This window comes from Poecilia reticulata, chromosome 2 (assembly GCF_904066995.2).
Source record: "Poecilia reticulata chromosome 2, P_reticulata-male-v2, whole genome shotgun sequence".
NCBI lineage: Eukaryota > Metazoa > Chordata > Actinopteri > Cyprinodontiformes > Poeciliidae > Poecilia > Poecilia reticulata.
In genome coordinates this window covers 30,065,303-30,086,259 of record NC_088831.1, presented here as the reverse complement: position 1 = coordinate 30,086,259, position 20,957 = coordinate 30,065,303, and the positions used below count along the sequence as shown (strand labels likewise).

At 39.5% G+C, this 20,957-nt stretch overlaps 2 protein-coding genes across 12 annotated transcripts in view; both read right to left on the bottom strand.

Annotated features, from left to right (window-relative positions):
* Nucleotides 1-14,964, bottom strand: part of myo3b (myosin IIIB) — a 79,695-nt gene extending 64,731 nt beyond the window's left edge. For 2 of the 10 annotated variants that reach the window (XM_081603081.1, XM_081603094.1), the window contains exons 1-9: nucleotides 14,129-14,522; nucleotides 13,787-13,954; nucleotides 8,722-8,905; nucleotides 7,737-7,757; nucleotides 7,073-7,207; nucleotides 5,788-5,892; nucleotides 4,657-4,756; nucleotides 4,031-4,107; nucleotides 3,281-3,426 (exon numbers count right to left, since the gene is read on the bottom strand). In XM_081603081.1, coding sequence (XP_081459207.1) covers nucleotides 3,281-3,426; nucleotides 4,031-4,107; nucleotides 4,657-4,756; nucleotides 5,788-5,892; nucleotides 7,073-7,207; nucleotides 7,737-7,757; nucleotides 8,722-8,905; nucleotides 13,787-13,954; nucleotides 14,129-14,382 — 1,190 coding nt within the window. In that variant the 5' untranslated portion in view covers nucleotides 14,383-14,522. Of the gene's footprint in view, nucleotides 1-3,099; nucleotides 3,427-4,030; nucleotides 4,108-4,656; nucleotides 4,757-5,787; nucleotides 6,101-7,072; nucleotides 7,208-7,736; nucleotides 7,758-8,721; nucleotides 8,906-9,249; nucleotides 9,484-10,725; nucleotides 11,154-13,786; nucleotides 14,031-14,128 lie in introns of those variants that run through there. The other 8 variants (XR_014085787.1, XM_081603116.1, XM_081603087.1 and 5 more) reach the window with 8 other exon arrangements.
* A 533-nt stretch (nucleotides 14,965-15,497) lies between these two features.
* ubr3 (ubiquitin protein ligase E3 component n-recognin 3) overlaps nucleotides 15,498-20,957 on the bottom strand; it is a 40,277-nt gene continuing 34,817 nt past the window's right edge. For both annotated transcript variants that reach the window (XM_008399679.3, XM_008399687.3), the window contains 6 exons: nucleotides 19,733-19,840; nucleotides 19,393-19,518; nucleotides 19,111-19,290; nucleotides 18,614-18,823; nucleotides 18,335-18,474; nucleotides 15,498-17,463 (listed from right to left, as the gene is read on the bottom strand). In XM_008399679.3, coding sequence (XP_008397901.2) covers nucleotides 17,346-17,463; nucleotides 18,335-18,474; nucleotides 18,614-18,823; nucleotides 19,111-19,290; nucleotides 19,393-19,518; nucleotides 19,733-19,840 — 882 coding nt within the window. In that variant the 3' untranslated portion in view covers nucleotides 15,498-17,345. The remainder of the gene's footprint in view (nucleotides 17,464-18,334; nucleotides 18,475-18,613; nucleotides 18,824-19,110; nucleotides 19,291-19,392; nucleotides 19,519-19,732; nucleotides 19,841-20,957) is intronic.

Here is a 20,957-nt window from a genome sequence, read left to right as displayed (position 1 = left end):
TGTAGTAACTCTCACTACCTCTGCTCAAATAGTCATTATAGATAGAAAAGGATGTTACTGAAAGAATGTCCTGCGCTGGTCTGTGTTGCAGCTGCTCTGCAGATGCCTCTGACCAAAGACACTCTGTTCTTCTACAGTCTTGTGAAAAGGATGTTTAGGATTCTTCAATATTCTTCAGTGTCACAAAGTCACTCACCCTATCTCTGCTTTCAGTCTCTTTTTTTGTGTCAAATGTGTCTTTTTTTTTGAGTGTTGCCTTGTTGTGAAGTAAAACCATTGACTGAACGTCCACAAGGATTTTAATATTAAACTGTTGAGTGGAACTAACTTTTTAAAAATAACTTTTCAGACACTGTTGATCGCCGTCTCCATTTCCTGCTGCTTACGCCATAACTTTGTGCTATAATTTTTATGAGAGCAGTTTCTCTGCATCTGGCCAGTCTGAATCGCTCTCCCTGAGCTTTGTGATTTTATTGGGCCTTGTTGCCCCTGACAAGCCATCATTTGCTCAGTCTTCCATCTCGCTCGTTCTGGTCTTCGCCCGACGGATGCGCGCCGTGTTCAATGCGTGTGTAATGTCGACAGAGATCCGGATGAACAATCACAACCTTGTCCGTCATTGCTGCCTCTCTAACCTTTACAACAAATTTTACACCCTCTGGTTTGACTTTACATGGACACTCTGAGGCTTTATAGCACCGAGAGCAACCAGCGTTAGCAATTAACCTTTCCCGCATACTAAATATCAAAGAACACCTTTGATGTCACTAATTAATTTTGCAGCTGATGATTTTACAGCTTTGCCTTCTGTCATGCTTCATTAGGTTCACTCATAGCCACAGAGAACATCGTAGGTCTATCATGCACACTGCAGCACACCTAAACATTTTCATTAATCTAATGACAAGGTGATAATAGAGTAAAAAAAAAAAAAAGATCACAAACATCTAACCTCGCCTTAAAAGTATAAACGTCTGTGATTTATTAGAGAGTTCAGCTTAATTTGTCAGATAAGAACGCCAGCTACAATCAGAGAAAAATAAGGTTGACCCTGCAAGATACTGCTGTGCCCCTTTTACTACGTCATAATGGCCACATGATGATTGGCTGGACGTCTATTTGCCTACTTTCAGTTCACACAGCAGCAGAGACAAAATATGAGCCGATGCACAGCCGGGGTTGTTTTCAGCTCTTTTTCCTAGAGAGTGCTAAGAGAATCAGTGAAGCAAGTGATAGAGGCAAGATTAACCACATAGCAGAGGAACACGTTAATATGTGAAAAATCTGAATTATTGCATGTTTTAATGCAAACATGTACGAGTCAAGGACTATCCAACAGAAGAAAAGGCTCTTCTGGAAAGCCTCTGTGATGCATTAACGGGAAAAATACGTAAATAAATCAGAAACTCTACAATCGTCAAAGCCATGTAAAAAGATGAATCTGTAAGATCTTATCATGAATCACTGGCGCCGCCACCGGAGACCCAAAGGTGAAACACATTTCCTTATTTAGAAAGTAATTCCTTCAGGAGTGATACGAGCATTTCCTCCTGAATTCATCTGCGGCGCTGCAGCGTCGGGGGGGAAAATACATTTGAGATAAATGTCATGGTGAAAGAATCATTTCATGCCTCCACACACACACTGTGATTTATTTAACAACCACTAAACCTTTCAGGTCACAATTCAAAGGAAAAGGCCAGACTGTGTATACTTTAACTTGAACAGAGAGGGGAGGAGTGTCGGTATAAGAAATATATATTTCAAACATTTCAGTAAAACTTTGAATGAGTAAAATGGAATTCGATATATAAATGCAGATTAATTACAGTAGCGCGTGTGAAAATGCAGACCTTTTAATTTGAACATATTTGTTTGGTCGGGGATAAAAGTTTATTGCTCTGGGCCCTCCAATCTGATCTCGTCTCATCAGCTCACCTTACCTTACATGTTTTCTTAACTATTCAGGTCAGAGAACTGTGGTTACCAGGCAGGAAGGATGACTTTGTGTTTTGTTAAACATCCCAATGCAGGTTTGGCCACTAGGGATCATTCTCCACTGAAAGACCCAGTTTTTCATTTGGTTGAGTCCAAGAGGTTTTTACTAAACAGTCCTTAATGAGGGCTGCATGGTGAAGCAGTTGGTAGCAGCAAAAAGGTTCTAGGTTCAAATCCTGCCCTGTGCATCACCTGTGAACCTCACCTCACCAGCCCCCTGGTGGCCCTGCAAGGATAAGCGGGTATAGAGGGGGGGGGTGGATGGATGGATGGATGGATGGATGGATGGATGCTTTGTACCTAAATAAAGTTATTGGGTCTTTTGCAACAGACTTCTACCCACAACGTCACAGATCCTTCCTCATACCAAACTATAATTTTATAATTTTTTGATTCACACCAAACCCTACTTCAGTGTGTGTTGCTGAAACTCTCAAACATGAACCAAAGCATATTTCTCCAAATAAAGAGTATAAAATCTATATGCCTATCTTCTTTCCCATCTTGCCCGTGGGAAGCAGAGGCATTGTAAATATCCTTAAATTAGACATGTTTCATTGGTGCTGGTCAGCATGCAACAAAATGACAAGGATCAAATTAGGAAAATTAAGAAAATCTTCAAGTTTCAAAGGAAAAAAAACATTGCAGTGTAACACAATGTATATTTCTGAGAACTTAACCAACCCATCCAGCCATCAGTCAGCTCTATCTTCTACGTTCTGGGTAAAATGTGGCGCTGATGAAGAGCACACATCATTTCTGCCGCACAAGCCGGCTGTGCTCCTGCATGTTGGTGAGTAAGGAGATAATATTGTGAGCAGGGTTGGCGAGGGTTAAGGGGGGGGGCTGACAGCCTCGTCTCGGTGTGAATGGAGCTAATCACTAATGCAAATTGCAATCAGAGGGGCACATCTTCCACAAACGAAGAGATAATTGCACGATTGTGCTGTCAAGAGAAGGTCAAACATGAGGCTGCCCCCCTCCCCCTTGTCAGACATGCACCATTCCTAGAAGTGAATATTTCCAGAGAATATATATCATAGGAATTACTTTAAGGACTTTTAATGGCATGGATTTCATCATTATACAACAAGACCTACTTTGTAGATAAGAATGAGGACATCCATATGTCAAAAACATGTTCAGCTGTAAGAGGAAATATTATGACTTTCCTGTTTACCAACTCTAATGTTTAACATTGTTCTACTAACTTAGGGGGGGGGCAACATTTGTGTTAGCTTCACTCCGCCTGTGTGATAAGAGCGCCCTCTACTGGACTCACCGCGGGATTTTGAAGAGCGCTTTCACTGGATGCATCTCAGCCAGAGGGGGGTCTCCGTCTGCCAGCTCGATGGCTGTGATGCCAAGAGACCACACATCACAGCGGGCGTCGTACGAGGAGTCGTACTGCTGCTCACACGCTATGACCTGGCAACGTAACACAACATCTGAGTCCAAAAAATAAATAAATAAATAAAAAATAAAATCTACATATCCCCCCCAAAACATGCAGGAACATTTAAAAAATGATGCAAGACAAATTCAATTTATGGCAAAATAAAAGTAGGTCAGATTTTACTTAAGAACCGTGTCAAATCAAACTGAACCTGTCCCACTGACTCAAAGCTAAAAATCCTTTTTATTTAAAGCAAATTCAAGCTGGGTCAGCTTAGAATAGCTGCCGGTGTGAGCTCCGCTTTCCCACAGTCAATAATTATAAGTGACATTACATTTTCCAGCCGAGTTTATTCTAATTGCCCCTGAGGTCCCAGCCCGACCGGCCCAATCACCGCACCTCATTCCTGCCACGGAGTGAGCCGAGGGGCCCTCAGACTCCCGGCTATTAACCTTGAGGCAACCTCAAGAGCTGCACCCGTGGCGGAGAACAGGAGGGGAATACACAATGACACAGAGGAGGGAGGCTCGCTAAAATAACCGAGGCGCTATGGGTAACACATAAGGACTTCACTGATCAGGCGCTAAAGCATGTGGTTTGTTTGTTGTTTTGTTTTTATAGATGCACATGCCTGACCTCAGGAGCCATCCAAAACGGCGTCCCGACCGATGTGTTCCTCCGCAGCCGTGCACTGGTCAGTTGAGCGGAAACACCTGCAGAAGAAGAAGACGATGAGATTCACCTTCTGCTGCGTAAAAAAGACCCTAAAAACTCACAGTCAGATTTATAACAGGTGCAAAGTGTTAGAATTGATCAATAAATCCCTGTGTACAATCTGCTGTGGCAAACTGCCAAACAGTAATAATAATAGGCCATAATCATTTCAAATTATGTAGGACAGATTTTTATCAGCGTGAGTCCACTTCATCTCCATGACACGGGGGACATAAACACGCCTGGGGGGGCGACTCAAAGTCATTTGCCATAGCAGCTTTCTCTTAATATGCAAAGCATCAAATAATGCAATTTAAACGAGCAATAATAGCCCCGGGTTCAGGCTACGCTCCGTGAAATAAAAAGATGTTATGGTGAGCGGGGGACTAAAGAGTTTGGAGCACCGAGTATGATTTACCCCGCGCTTGAGTTCATTCTTCACAATCAAAGTTGTACTGCCAAAAGATCAGTCACACTTAAAAAAAAAAAAAAACTTTTAAAAATAGATATTAATATCTCAGAGCAATTCCTTTTGGAGAGATAATTACCAAAGTCAACCAGTTTGACTCCCCCTTCAGTTGTGAGGAGAATGTTGTTTCCTTTGACGTCACGATGGATTATCCGGTTGTTGTGCAAATGCTGCAGCCCCTTTAAAGTTGGGAACCAAACACACAAATTGTGTTAACAAAAAAAATTGTTAACACAATTAAAAAATTAATATTGAAATTAAGCAAAGACAAGTATAGAATTCAAGAAAATTTTTTTCACTGTTTTTCGCGTTTCATCCACAAACTTCAGTTAATGTTATTGTGATTTTTGATAAACAGCATGTTATTGTGACGAGCAGAAAAATTATATATTTTATTTAAAAATAAAAATAAAAATTGTTAATGGTAGCATTGGTTTAGCTACTTTTTGCTCAGATGTTCATTATATGTATATAAGGTCCAGCTGCATATTTTTTATCTAGCAAAAAGTCTTGCTTTCATTGAAAAGCAGTAAGAAACCCTATTTGCAATTCACAATGAGCCATCTAGTGGACACAGCAAATAAATATCACTCTCAATACAATGTCCCCTCAGAAAAACATGGTGGCGGCAGAATCATGCTATGGGGATTTTCTTCAGTACGGCCAGAGAAGCTGCTGAGGGTTGATGTCAAGACGGATAGAAACAGTTCCTGTTGAGGTTGCAAAAACACTTTACGGAGAGGTGAAAGTTCATCTTCAAGCAGGACAACACCTCTAAACACACAATCACTGCAACAACAGTCCTTAGATCAGGAAACTCCAGTTCTTCAGGAGCATGGTCCTGCGACATTTAGTAGCGCTGCTGCTTTAACCCACCAGTGTGAAGTAAACGGGTCATTAGCTGGACTCTGCAGAGTCCGCCTTGCTGAGGATGTAATTTATCCATTTGATTTAGGAGCACTGGACCAGAGATTCATCCAAAAGTCTCAGATTTTAATTACCAAGAAAACATTGAAAACCGTGTATGTTTTTCCTTCCACTTTATAATTCTGCATAATTTATTTGTCGGGTCTATCAATGAAATCCCAATAAAATGCTTTGGTGGTGACCAAAGCAGAAAACGTCAAAGGGTACAGATGTTTTTTGTTCAGGCCCTGAAATTTAATATCCTTGCACTTTAGTTGCCATTTAAAATCAGCTGCCAGCTTACCGAGAGGGCACTGTACAAGATGTATGAGATGACGGGCTCCTGCAGACGCTGGGCGCGCATGATCAGGCTTTTGATGAGTTCTGTGATGGAGCCGCCGTTGCACAGCTGCAAGGGAGACAGAGAAACACCAGTGACTCGTCCATCACTCACCGCCCTAAATTATGATTCATGGGGAGGGTTCGGCCACACATCTGAGCTGGAGAAAGAAGCCCGGCCTCACATGTCAGCACAACAGCATCGGGCTTTTTAAGAAGTGCTGTCAAAGCCTGCAGAGTATTTCCAAATACTTTGGCTGCCAATGCACTGCTTTCTGTCTCGCTGTGTATGTTGGTATATCAAACATCTTATATTATGTGGATTTAAATCCGACTAACTCAAGCTGTGTCAGATCACAGAAGTATGCTCCATTTTGTATAGATCCTGTGTATTGGGATGAAGAGTGTAGAGTTTAAGGACAGGAAAGTTACTTTTGTTGTTCCATCTCTGTCTTGTTCTATTGTTTTTCTTTCTTTAAATATTATCTGACTAAATAGGGAAGAAAATTCAACGCATCAATCATAAATTAGATCAGGCTGGAGCCAGTCCAAGCATTCGGGATGCAGGGGTGAGTGAATATTTATTATCGCAGACAAAGAGCCTGCATAGAGTGGTGTGAGATTAAGCAATGTCATTATGATCTTGCCACTTTTAAGTCACACACGAATGCTGAAGAGTTTATGTTTGAAATGTAAAAAGAAATTGTGACCTTCTGGATTTGCTGAAGATCATATTGTTTATGTTATTAGATGAATAAGAAGGAAACTTTGGATTTGGATAATTTGATTGTTTAATTTTGAGGTGCTGTGTTTTGTTAGAGTTTTGTTTTCTTTTACTATGCAAAGTCCTTCACATTTATTGCCAACAGTCATCTTCAGTGTAGGAGTTCTCAAATGTCTCGTTAGAAAGAATCAAACTCTGTTAACAGAAAACTGAATTTTACTAAGGTAAATGTGCACAGGAAGCAAAATGCTCAAGCATGTCCATGCCGAGTCTCGTTTATTTTTCAATTTCTCGTAATCCTGATTACGCAAATCGAGGCAGCTCCATTGTTTTCTGACTACTGAACGCGTTTCCTCTCTGCGTCAAAAGATTTATTTCCTTGTAACTGACTGAGGGTAAAATTACGGCGTAAAGACATTGTTCACATTCACCACAAATAAAATAAAATAGTTGCACCAGTTGGGGTTTTATATTATACTTGGAAATCTGAAATAATTTCAATAAAGATGCATGAGGAAGCGCTCACCTCCAGTACCAGCCAGAGTTGTCCCCCAGATAAGTTGTCTGATTTGTAAAACATGCCATAAAACTTCACCACATTAGGATGGTTGGACAGAGACCTCAAGATGTTGTATTCTGCTTCAATCTCCTCATCTACATCCTTAAAGAAGCAAACAAACAAACTATTGATACAGCCTTGCAATATAGATTAACAGAGAAATGCTTTATAGGTGTGCGACTATTTATTTTTAGCTACAGAGCAACACCAGGTAGCTATGATTAGAATCGGGCTGTGTAATAGTAACACACGGACAGGATGAACTACTGCTGGCTCCACTTTTCTATCAAAGTGAATCTCAGAGGGGGGAGGGGAAGATCCACAACCACAGAGGCAGAATTTCTCCTCCTGGATGTCTGAGTGATAGTGTCAGCGGTCTAATCAGGGAGAGCGATGGGACAGGAGGAAGCTCCGTCTTCTTGAGGGGAGCAGCGTGGTGGATCAGGCTGCCAGGATGGCGGACACAAACACAGGCAGGTCTCAGAACAAGGGTGGCCGATACAGGGTCTATCTACAGTGTCCTCGGTCAAACAGAAAAATGACCGGAGGCCAACTGGTAAGACTGCGCTAGTCTTAACGTGGTGGGAAAACAGTGGAGACGGAGATGAAGAGGACAAGACTTGCAACCTACTCTGTTTGAGGAGCTTGAATGCTGCAGGAAGTCAAAGTTACGAAGAACAACAAATGTTTTAGTCTCGAGAATAAATAAAGCTTTCAGTCAGACATGAATCATCGTGACAACACACAACCGTCATTAACATAACAGAGAGCTCAAAGAGACAAAAATGTATAAAACAGCTGACAGACATGAAACAGGCCTCATTAAAGCAGCTAAACTAATCATAGGCTGAAATGATTAGATCTAAGATGTCTGTCCGTTACCTTGTGGTGCTAAACCTACAAATGCTGTCGAATGACACAGCATTACTATGATAACATAAGAACAGCTTGAATCATAAAACATGTGTGCAGATTGTGAGCAAAAAAAACTATGAAACGGGACCAGAAGTCAGTTATGTTATTTTATATAACATATGACAAATAAAGGATGGATTTGTATGATCAAACACCATCCATAGTTTGGGTTCTAATTCCACCAAATGTTTTCCAGTGGTCATCACTAGGCTGCCAAACAGAGATAACAACTTTGCACATGCTCATTAAAAAAGAACAGGTAAGAACTGTGTTTATGTAGCTGCTGGTTTCTAGAAGCGTTGCCAAGCCGTGGACGTCTGGGCTCACTGCTCTTCATTACCAGACGAGGTAATATGTCATTTGAAACAAGTTTATTAAACCAGAGAATCATCAGAAACACGTGGAGCCTCAAAAGACCAACACTGGGGGACACTTAGAGTAACAAACCACCTTAATCAGCCACATGAGGAAACACCTGAGTGCAGGTGGCCCAGATACCTTCTTCAATTTAGGTGAAATTTGTGTGAAACATTTGTGTGTGACGGGCCGGCCCGGTTGACCTTTGATGGCCTCTGGAAACATTTATTAATATCTTTAAAGTGATAGTAGCACAAATGGGAATTTGCACAAAGGCGGTGGGGTCGACTTCACCAAGGTAACCAGAGCAGCCTGAGTAATTAACAAGCTTTGACTGGACTCACGTTGATGGGGTCCAGCACTTTCACTGCCGCCTGGCTCCCGTCCTTCTTGTTGGTCACTTTGTAGACTTTGCCATATGTCCCTTTCCCGATGGTTTCCACTATGTCCCAGTCGGCCGAGGGATCGCCCAGGTTCTCCAGCCCAATCATGCTGGACTTGTAGGAGTACAGCCCATAAAGAGATCTCCTGTGGATCAAACCGGATCCGGGGATCAACAGTGTTTTCATAAATCCTGTCAAAATGTTGTGATTGTGCGGTTCAAATAAACCAAGGGAAAAGGTTAATCCTGTTTCTAATGCTTAATGCTTTGCACAGGGAACAGAAAGCTGGTTGTGATTGACAGAGGTCACACTACTGCAGCATGAGAACAAAACACATCTAGTTAAAAGGAAAAGCAGATCAAATCTATAAACAATGAAGCACAGACAGCATCATTCCAGCAGCTTCCTGAGAGATAAATAGCCACTAATGTGCCACATTATAATCTTAAAACAAACATATTTAAATGTAAGAACACAGTCTATACTTACATGGCGAGTGTTATGTTCTTCTGACTCATCGGCACTGAGAAAAGTTACAAGCGAAGAGTCTCTAGTGATCATAATACAGCAACACCGATAGCAACAGCTAATGCTTCCTTGGGCAACAAGCGGCGTTTCCCACAGTCACTGAATTAGCCGTCTCCACTGAGACCTTGCTGTGCACACTAAGAAGTGCAATCTGCTGGAGATCAATTGGATTGGTCAGAGATTACCGGGCCTGAAGCGGCAAACTCTCACCACACCTTTAAACAAGCAGCTTCATGAAACGATCAAGGTGCTTTAGAGGGTTTTCTTTTTTATATTTAAAATATGATTATTTTCTTGTGACTAAAAACACCATGCAAGAACAGTAAAGTGACATGAAAGCATGAAAAATAAAATAATACAAAAGATAACAACCCCATTTCTTCCATGCTGGGAAGCACGCACCCACTTTTTAATAAAATGACACGTTTCCCCAGATAAACCTGATGGAGAGGGATGTTTATTTTCAATTCAGTGTCTGCTCTCCTCATCATAAACATGTTAATGCATCACAGAGGTTGTGTGTCCCTGAGGGACTGAAGGGGAAGTCTTTTATTTTAGGCGATCTGGAAAATTGATGTGAAAAATTATGCTTAACCCTGTCACGCGGGGACAGGTTTATAAATCAGAACACGATGAATTTCAGACGGGTGTCGAGCGGACACTCTCAAATATGCAGCACATCTGATGCCCTTCAGTGTGTCCTTTGTGGAAAAGACATGTGAGGGAAGTTACCACATGTTTCACATCAGATTTCATTAAAGAAAAGTACCAAATAACCAGTAAGTTTTAATAACAAAAACTAGCAACCTCTCAGCACGTTTGTCCCCTGAAGTTGCACGAGAATGGTGGAGCGTTGTTCAAAAGCTTTAAAAAGGCACACGGGCAACCTGTTTCAACATGTTTCAGGTCCTGAAGAGAGTCAGACATCGTACGCTGGTTTCAGAGTAAAGCATAACACACAACAGGATCAAACATTTATCACTGCTCTTGTGTTTTGTAACCTAAACCCCACGTAGGACACAAAACCAGTCGCCTGTTCTTAAGCCTCCGTCTTTATCACAGCTTTTAGTCCCTAACAATCTGCAGCAGAATACAGTAGATTCACATACACCTTAAACTTTATGTAGCCTACTGTTATGCTGTGGCTGTTAATAATGCTAACGTGTTTGTTTAAATTTTTACTAGAATATTATTCTGTGTTGTTGTAATTATTCGGCACCTAACTCTGCAAGAAAGTTTAACTAAACTTTATTTTAGGTTGGCACAAAACAGAGAAGCTCTGCTAATCTGGCTGCAAATAAATTACTTAGCAATTTATCAGTCGCACGGATACCATCTGCAATAAGTTCCCTTCATAGATGTTTTCGTTAATCATTGATTGTTGATGATTCAAGATAAATAAAAGGCTCAGATCAAAAAGTCAAGAACCAAACATACCTGCTTCTTTGAAAGTGTTTGCCGCTACCTCACATCGAAATGCTCCAGACTAATTTAGCCAATCTCCAGGGATTAATAATTTACCAGTCATCTGCAACCTGATACCCAGATGGCTTTAAATATTCAGGCGGCAGATGTAGCCAGTCATAATAGCTGGCTGATATGAAGCATCTCATGTTGCAGGCAGGTAACCAGGAAGTCTGTGACAGTTGCTAAATCATGTGACCGCAGCCAGTCTCCTCTAAGCACACACTGTTCTTTACTTTAAGACAATTTTAAACGTTAGTTTGTCAACATATTTGAGACTGACCCTTTAAACATGAAGATAGTAACCATCTAAGCTTAGCCACAAGTTTGCAACTTTGCAGATGCTGTAAAGAATGTGATACATATTTAAACCCTTATAAAGATAAAATAAGCAGCATATTTTAGCTCATATGCCAACTTAATCAATAGGACAACATTTTATTTCTATTTAGGCAATTCTTATTATTTAACTCTTATTAACGTGGGATAAGTACAAATTGAATGACTTTATGAAAGAATCTGAGAAGCAGCAGTCAGTCCTCCTGACCAGTGTGTTTGGTATTCATCACCTCAACTTGTAGGTTTTAAATATGTTTATAAAGACCATTTACCAAAAGTTTAACTACGCGCTGCTCTCCTGTTATTTCTGGATTATCTGCTGAGGACACACCTTGCACTTTCATTTGAATAGTTTTATATAAATTTATCAATTCTTCTTGTTGCTTCTGAGGTTTAAGTCAATATAAAACAGAGTAGTTCTAATTTCACTAGTTTGATTAACTTTTATATGAAATAAAGTTGATTATTTAACACATTTAAGTAACTTTGGTAAGTATGTACACTTTGAAAATTGGTTTTGGTGTTTTGCAACATGCAAACCAATGTAATTTCTACTCAGAACTACTGGTTAACCCCTTAACCCTCACCCCCAGAAAATATAATGGAAAATCAGCACATGGGCATTTTGCTGCAGGTTAAGGGGTTAAAAACTATGCGCATTAAATGTATGAAAGTCATTACAAAAATCCATTTGCTCAATTTGAATTTTAACAGCAGTACATTTTTATTCACTGCCATTTAAAGGGACAGAGGGACTGAAGAGCAGCTTAGGAACAAGATACCTACTGGTCCTCACTGGGCGAGAAGCTCAGGTTACCTTTTGTCTCGTGACACGTGACTATTTGAAATAAATAAATGAGCTAATCAAAGTCAAGTCACAGAAAGCTTCACAAAAACAAAACACAAAAACAACAGGTGTGTCATTTTTGTAAAGAATACCCTTTATTCTCCTCCTTTGAGGGTTTTTTTTTTTTCAACAAAAGCATTATTACTGTGATGACTGATAGTGTGACAAGCTGCACAACAACTTTATCACAAAAAAAAAAAACGATGCAAACTGAAAGTAAGTAATCCCATTTTCTGCTCCTATCAAACACACAATTCTACTTGTGATAAAGCCTCTTGGGAACTGCACTTGGTAAATAAACCCTTTGGTAGGTCTGCAGAGAGTGAGAGAGAGAAAAAAACTATAATCCTTTTAAGGGGATATGAGGAGGCTTTGCAGTAAACCTCCACCAAGCGAGACCTAAAGCCCGGTGCCCTTGTTTTCACCCTGGATGACCAATAGCCCCATCAGAAGGTGACAGACTTTGGCTGCTTTTCTGTTTTTTTTTTTTCCATTGTTATTGTTTTTTAAAATTTAAGCAGTTAACCTGCAGGATTAATTAGCCTGCAGGAGCAGAACAACACGAGATACAGAAAACACAATTATCAAAACAAAGCCACCCTCAACAGGATCAATCTCTGTCATCACAAACACCTCAGCTGCCTCCTTGTGCTGTGACTCAGCATAATAACCGCACATTACGCAGCCACTGACTGTTCAAAAGACAAGCTAGACGTTTTGTGTGTCTAGAAATTTCAAGGCAGACATGTAAAGAGCAGATCTGTTATGTTTACGGTTAAATCACAAATTATTTATACCCCAGTGAAAGATTTAAAATGAATGTTCTTTTAATCAAGGATTTTTTTTTTACTGATAGGAAAGGCAACAGGTATTTTTCAAAAGGTGTTAAAGCACAAGAGGCATTGTAAAAGAAATTACATTTGAACAAAATTAGCATATTAGAAGAAACTATTCAATAAGTAATGAAAAATCCTTTATAGACAAAACAGAAATCAAACTTTTTAGAGCTGATGGCAATGTTTCCACTCTAATTTATTTATATGATTTATCTTTGAGGATGGAAGGCCTCCCTGCCATCACCCTAATGTCTAGCTCCCTACAAATTCTTCTGGATTCAAGTCAGTCTGAGCCACTCCAAAACATTAATATTACCTCAAGTTAGAAAAAACATAAAAAGACTACTTTCTGTCAAAGGTATGGATATTTTTACAGCTAACTGCATGCAACTTGATGACAGTCAATATTAATACTTACAGTAATCATTTAAGGTTCCAAGTAATTTCATCAATAAAATATTTTGACAGTAGAAAGGTGTGTTTGTATTTACTAAAGTGCAAAATCAACATGAATGTTGATGTCAATTTTATTAATGTTGAGAAGTTTCAACAAAGTACATTTTTAGATGGTCTTGAGAACATAAAAATAAAAGTTTTATTTTTTTTTTAATAGTGGAGGGTATGAAGAGTTGTTCTAATGGGAAAAAGAGATGGTACCACCATAATTGTTTTTTGTGATTGAATTTAAAACACGTTTGTGTTTTTACTCCTCTGAACCATACAAAATATTTAAAATATCTAATGGCGATGATGCCGTCTTGTTGACTTGCACGGCTGCTTTTTGGATCAGTTTTCCAAAACACCTAAAATATTTCTTGAAGGCGGAAAACAGCCAGAAGAAGCAAGATCATTTAGACATTTGGGGATGTTTTAATTGAAATTTAAACATGCAGACAGCCTGATTATGAGCATGTTGCACATTCACAGCCTTTCCTTCCACACCTGGGAAAACTTTATAAAAATAAAAAAGAAAAAGAAAAAAAGAAAGAAAGAAAGACATGTCCTTCCTCACCTTGACATTACTTCCGTTGTTTTTCCATCTGTAACATCTGCAACACGGGAGAGGCTGTCAGTCACAGCAGGACCTCTGCATTCACCTCCCGATATCTGGGTCAAGTTTAATATAAACCCCCATGGATGTTTAACTCTTATGTTTAAAGGCTTCCCACACAGCTCACCTCTGTAGGAATAAATAGAAAGAGATTTTCTGCCTACTTGGTAATGGCTTTCAATTATTAACTTTCCAGATACCCGAGCATGTTGTCCCGCAGACCGGAAGTGGTTAACTGCATCACCACTGTCACTTTATACAGCCTTCAACCGTCTATTCATGCTGCGGTAAGTCTGAGCCTACCTGCACAGGAAGCGACGGGAGGAATGTCCAAGGAAGCTTGTCGGAGGACCGCTTGTGACACCAACATCTCTACGTCTGAACACGGTTGCAGAAACTCTGAGGGTTTCAACTGTGGCTAAACACAGATTTTTTTTTTCCTTCTCGTTGCCTAATTGGAAGAGAAAAGTGGCTTTGTACTGCGGATAGTCATTATCCACAGAGCCTCCCTTGTTTTCGGACTCCAAACCAATTATGCTGCAAATACTCCCTCGCATGGATTACTGACAACTCGAACTCCTTTACTTTCAGCAGCACCAAATCAAGAGCAATTACACAGATTTTTGTTTTTAGGCGTTAAAACGAAATTTTGTCAACCATCTGGTTATTTAACATGCCAGCTTTTCACTGCATAGAAGTTACATTTTTCAGCCCAGACTGAACTTTCTTCTGATGTAACGTTGATGTCCAGATTTCAGCTCCTGTGAACTGAACTGCCTAGAGGTCACATGTTTTACATTAAGTTCATGACAGCAACACAATTAAAACAGCCAGTCAAGTGTTAGTCAAGCGCAAAAAAAAAGCTTTTTGTACCTTATATATCTAGTTTATCAGTTTGTTTACACTCAACTTGAACGCCAATTTAATCTGCCCAAGTCCTGTTGGGCCGCTTCCAAAAGACTTTCTTCCATGATTGTCCTGCATTTAGCTTCATTCATCTCTCCAACTCTGGCCAGCTTCCCTTTTCCTGCTGGAGAAAAGCACACACACACACACACACACACACACACACACACACACACACACACACACACACACACACACACACACACACACACACACGCACAGCTTTCTGCATGCTTTACAAAAGTTTGATTTTGGTTTCATCTGACCAGAGAACCTTCTGGCATGTTTGCGGTGTCCTCTGGTAAACTGTAAACAAGCACTTTTATGGCCTGCTTTCCAACAATGGCTCTTTTCAAATTCATTTTTTAAGGATATCAAGATAATGGGGCTGAATACAAACACAATTTTTAGATTTCTACATGGAAAAAGTCTGAAAATGCTTTAATACTCAGTAGATAATAGTTTTTCAGGCCAATGTGTTGATTTTGAGCCAATAGAGAGAGTCTATAATAAATTGAGACCTGATTTAAAAAGTAATTAGATATATTTTCTACAGTAAATGCATTCAAAGCATTAAAAGTCCAAAATCAATAACATCCATTTTTAGGCAAATTTAAGTTTAATGGAGTTTCTTCTCAGTACTGATGTTGACTTTATAATATTACTTTGATTAAATTGGTATAAAAATAACTAGGTGAAATATTTGTGTTTCTTAATTGTGCTGCAGTATATGACAATAATCAAAAAAACAACAAAGGAAACCAAGTCAATGTGTGCTTATATTTTATTCACATATGTTACATTTTGCAATAAATGTCCCAAGTCATACTTCCTGGTCAAACTCAGAAAGTTTGAGTCAGCACCTACAGTAATGTACTGTATTCCTCTTCATTCACACAGGAAAACACACAGAAGCTTTCAGTTACAACTTTACACCCGTTACTCATTGGCTATTTGGTTGCGGTCATTTACAAAGTGGGTACAGCGAAAATAAAGGAAAGAAATTAAACCTGGGGGGAAGGGAGGGGGAGAAAAATCAGCATGCAGAAATTCAGAAGGAAGTTCCCATGTGTGCTCTTTTTTTCCCCCCACATCGCAGCACAACGTGGCCCAGCATCCCAGACGGCCGTAAACCGAAGCTTCGCAGGCGTGACTGAGCCAAATTTCCACCCTTCTAGAAAGCAAGGTGATAGTCAGAAAACTGGGTAGCTCAGACAAACAATGGTTGCTTAAAGGATGCCATGCACAGTGTTATAATGGACACCAACTCCGACGATCCTCCAACGTCAAAAAGCAACTACAAATCACAGCTAGATGATGCACGAGTAAGAGATAGTCATAATAAATTGCTCTGTACTGAAGATATGAACTTGATTAAAATGCATAAAGGGAGAAAAGCCTTTCCAACAGCACAGGAAGATCAATTAGGAGTTCTGGCTTCTCGGCAAGCAAACTTCCGCTTAGCCGAGATTCAAGAGGTTGAGAGGAAACTCCTTCAAAGTTTGATATTTTTATTCAGACGTGACGCAGCAGGACTCGGTGCCTGTGCGGTGATATTTATGAAGCTGGACTCGTTTGAGTTTTTTTTTTTCCTTTTACATCCAAACAAAAAAAAAAAAAGAAAAGAAAAACTCTAAAAAAAAAAAAGGCAGGTTAATGTCACATGGAGTGGGTGCAATGTGGCGACCGCATACCTCCTTAAACTCTAAAGTGAGTTTGAATCCACATTCCCAGCCACTAACTGTAAACTCAAAGCACAACCTTACGAAAAGAAAAAAAAAAAAATCTTCACAAAAGTTAACATTAGTTGAACAATGAGCAGCAGCATTTATTTAAATATCTAAAACGTATTTTAAACAGCAAAGACAACAAAAAAGGAAACATAATAATTCCTGAGGATGGATTGCAACTAGACCCAGAAAGATTCCTTTCTTGTTCGCAAAAGAAAACTCTTGGTGTATTGATGAGTGGACTTGGTCTTGCCTACCATCGCACGTGAGCAGACGACAAGTGCAGCCTGCAGAAAACGTTTTCACTCATTAGGGAGCTCAGAAAATCCATGGCTGAACAGCAGCGGGCGCCGCGATAAATATAAGGGATATGTTTTTTTCTTCATCGTAAATGGTGCAAAAAACATATCAACTCTGTTAGGGACGTTCAGCAACCCTGATATTATGTTTTCTAAATCCACATCTGCCTGATCTGTGACGTTTCAAACCCAAACAGGACAGACTTTTAAAGCCTGCTCCAGATAACCTGGGTAAACTTATTCCCACTACTTTGAGCTCAGATTCAGATTTTTTTTTTCCTGTTGAAAACCACACAATAGATCACTTGAGCACACACACACACACCCCCACACGCGCACGCACGCACACACACACACGTGTTAGTCTTTTAGGCATGACTGTACACCAAACTTCACATAAACTGAAAGCTGTGGCAGCGATAACCTTACTGGATGTTTGTTTTTTATCATATTAAGGATTTTCCAAATATTTTAATCAAGGCAGACACAAGCCAGGAAATCATAATAACAATGATAATAATAATAATAATAAAAAACATCTCTATCTTGGGTTTGTATGTGTTTGTAAGAGGACTTTGGAAGATCTTAGAGTCCATTATAGTGTGGCCCCCAGCGTTTATTGATGTGATCGAAGGTGTGGGAAACCCACTGTTGCTCCAGCACTCGATACCTCTCTTCACACAGGAACAGAGGTTTGCCACGGCTAAAGGAAACAAAGGCAGTAGGTCAAGAAATGTTTGCATATGCTGAACCACTCATTCAAAGAGTATTTTAAAGTACTTTAAAGCAAAACAAAGGAACAGAAAAAAAACAAACATGAAAAATAAGAAATGCGTATTAAAAGCAATCGGACGGGCTGGTTAATTTGAGTAACTATGTTTTATATATGATCTTTATTGGTAAGCTGCAGCAAACGGTAAGGTTTTCAGTCATTACTTTAACATTTCTGCACGTTTCAGCTTTTCAGGCAGTTGGTTCAAGAGCCGAAAGGACCCAAAGTGGCCATGTGAGGAAATGATTATCCCCTGTCCAAGTTTCCTGTTTTCTCACATTTAAGGTGAAAAAACTCCAAATCATCACCAAAACCCTTCACTTCACAACTTCACAGATCTTTGTACTCTTGATAATGTCAGACTGGTTTTAAGCCAATATTTAGTTGCTGGAGAAAAATTCCATTCCAGTTAAATGTAGAAGGGCATATGTATTGTTTCTTTTATGCTTAAAAAGATAAAAAATAAAACAGAATAGTGTGATCAAAAGTTATTTAGCTCTGTATTCTAGAAGCAGTGTTGATATTGTTCATTCTTTAATATATATTTTCTTCATCATTTTCAGACTTACAAAAAAAACGAGTAATAATCTTTTTAATTAACATCATAATATTTTTTCATGCTTTAATAACCTTGTTTATTTAGTTTAACCACAAAACTTAACATAAGTTCACTTTTAATTTTCTAAAATGAATGATCCTTTTATTTGTTCCCAACAACGTACATAAACTAACCCAAATGAGCCACTAACAGCCTGAAAAGCTTTTTTAAAAGAGTTTTAAAGCGTTTAAACATGCATCATACCGTAAATCTCGATCTTCTTCCCCATGAGCGTCAAGGTAAACGGAGCCCCACAGACAGAAACGATGTCCGCGGATGATGATGATGACTGAGGCGTTTATCAGTAGAAAGATGCCTGTAGCTGCGCCACAATGCTGGGAGTGCTGCAATGATACAGTCAGCACTTTAAAAGGATTGTTTTTCCTACATTTCAAAACAAAATTCTATTTCTTTGGGATACTAAAACATTATTTTTAAGTAAAAAAAAGAAAAGAAAAATCAAAACTATTGTCATAAACTTACCAAAACACATTCACAGGTACCCTGCTGTTTACAGCAGACGCCTTTGAGACAGACGAAAGAGCCGCAAACGAGGCAGAGCGCAGGGTCTTTTGGCACTTTTTTGCAGACAGTGCAGGCCTTTCTGTGATAGTACTGGAAGATGATGTTGTAGTTGTCTGGTAGCTGAAGAAGGCGAGGCGCTGCCCACTGAGGTTCTTGGACCAGCAAGCTCTGCACGGGAGAAGGACGACAGCAAAGGTCTTACAGTCTTTCTGCCCTTCTGTCTTGCAATACTAATGAATAAAGTTCACTAGAGCCAAAAAACAAAAAAAGGACAACTGAATTTATGTTATTAAAAACGAGACACCTGCAGAAATGTAATCACTGACAACTCACAAGGGTTTGCTTTAGCTCATTCAAAATCTCAAACGCGAATCTCAGAAAACCCCCGAATGCTTCAGATTATTATTTTTTTCTTTTTTTTACCAAAGTTGGTACGTTGACTAAAATGGACATACTAGTGACTGCTCAGGATGCATCAGAGATCGCCCTGTGACCTCATCGCACCACTGCGTCACCAGGTCAAAGGCGCTAAAGGGCCACTCCAGACATGAGGCACTGTGTACGGCGCTGGGAGGCTGAGGAGCTGACGACAGCAGCCCTAAACACACAGCCAAAGACGAGAACTCCTCTTCCTCCTGAGGGAGACAGGAAAACAACAAGTGAGCAAAAAAAAAGGCTGTAAAAAATTAGGCAAAAAAATAAAAAAAGTTTTAATCTCAGCGAGCAGAAAAACGTACCGTGCAGCCAGTCAGGTTGTCTCCATAAAGGTGGTGCTGCAGAAGGCAGGAGAGGCGAAGGAAGGGCAGACAGAACTGCTGGAGGCTGAACTCGATGGACTGTGGCGACCACACACTGGAGCTCAGCTGGAGAGGAAAACAAAAAACAAAAAACAGAAACAACTGATCAATACCCAGGCAACAGCTCGCTGATAACAATGTGATATAAAACAACTCCTGGAGATTAGCAGAGATATTAGATCACTGTTTATGAGGGTGATGGTCGATTAATAGTAAAAGAAGAAATGAAAAGGAGACGGTGTGTGATCTTCATGGTAGTAAAGCTTAAACGAAGGCTCACCATAGACGTTTCTTCACTGTTCACTTTGTAAACACTCTTGTCCTTTGAAAGTTCGGTGATGACGTGGTTGAGCAGAGCTTCGAATGACTTCTCTGGGTTCGGAGCATTCTGTGGCAGAAAATGGAGGATTTTACCATCATGATGTTGACAGCAAACAAACACGGACAAGATTAAATATTTAAGTCAACTCTACCCTAAAATAATACTACAGACAAAAGCTATCGCCTAAAAAAAAAACAACTTGAAATGATTCCTATAAACTACATGTCAGGTAGCCATATAGCATCTGCTCCCTGTGATTAGAAACAGAGAAAGGTAAAGTCTGGTGCGCATTTAAGAAATAATGAAACGTGTTTGTTGAGCTGAACATGATGATGAAATACAGAAAAATCTGAGAACTAGAGAATGAATAATTTAACATAACAAGCCTCGAGCCTAGAGTAGCATCAAAGAAACTTGATTCTGATCCTCTAAATATATAAGTTTTTAAATTTCACATGTGTAAATTATGTGTGAACCATTTTCCCAGGTATAGAATTCAACCAGAAACCTTTAGATCACAAATGGGAATAAGAGTAAAAACTAAATAAATCTATTACAGTAAAAGCAAGCAGTGAAAAGAAAAAAAAAACTATTGTGTAAATGTATTTATGTAGGTATATACTGCGTATAATTATTTGGGAAATTATGTACGACTAAGTGACCTGTGGAGGTGACTTCTTTCAATGGGTTTTTATTTAGGGGTATCACATTAAAAGGGGGCTGAAAACAAAAGCATGCTACACGATTCAAAATTTTACACATAAGACGATGAATGCCCCACCCATCTTGCAAACGAAGCTAGGCCAGAACGTAGCAGACTCCTTTTAACAAACTAGCATGAAAACAAACCCAGGTTAAAAGAAATTAAGCATAATTATGAGTTTAATCATTCAACTCCTAAATATTAATATTAAAATCCTGGAACGAATGTATGAGCAAACTTACAGAAGCGAAAGATTTCACTTCTGACACACAATTTAACTTGCTGGATGGACAGACTTTATGAATATTAAAAAAAACCAAAAAAACTTATTTACGCATTTTTTATATTATCCAAACACAACGATTTACTTTAGCATTCAAAGGTCTCTCCAATATAAGACGTGCTGGCCCTACAGAACATACTGACTAGTGCAGCGTAATGTCTGATTAGCAGGAAGAGACATTACTGAATGTGTGTTCT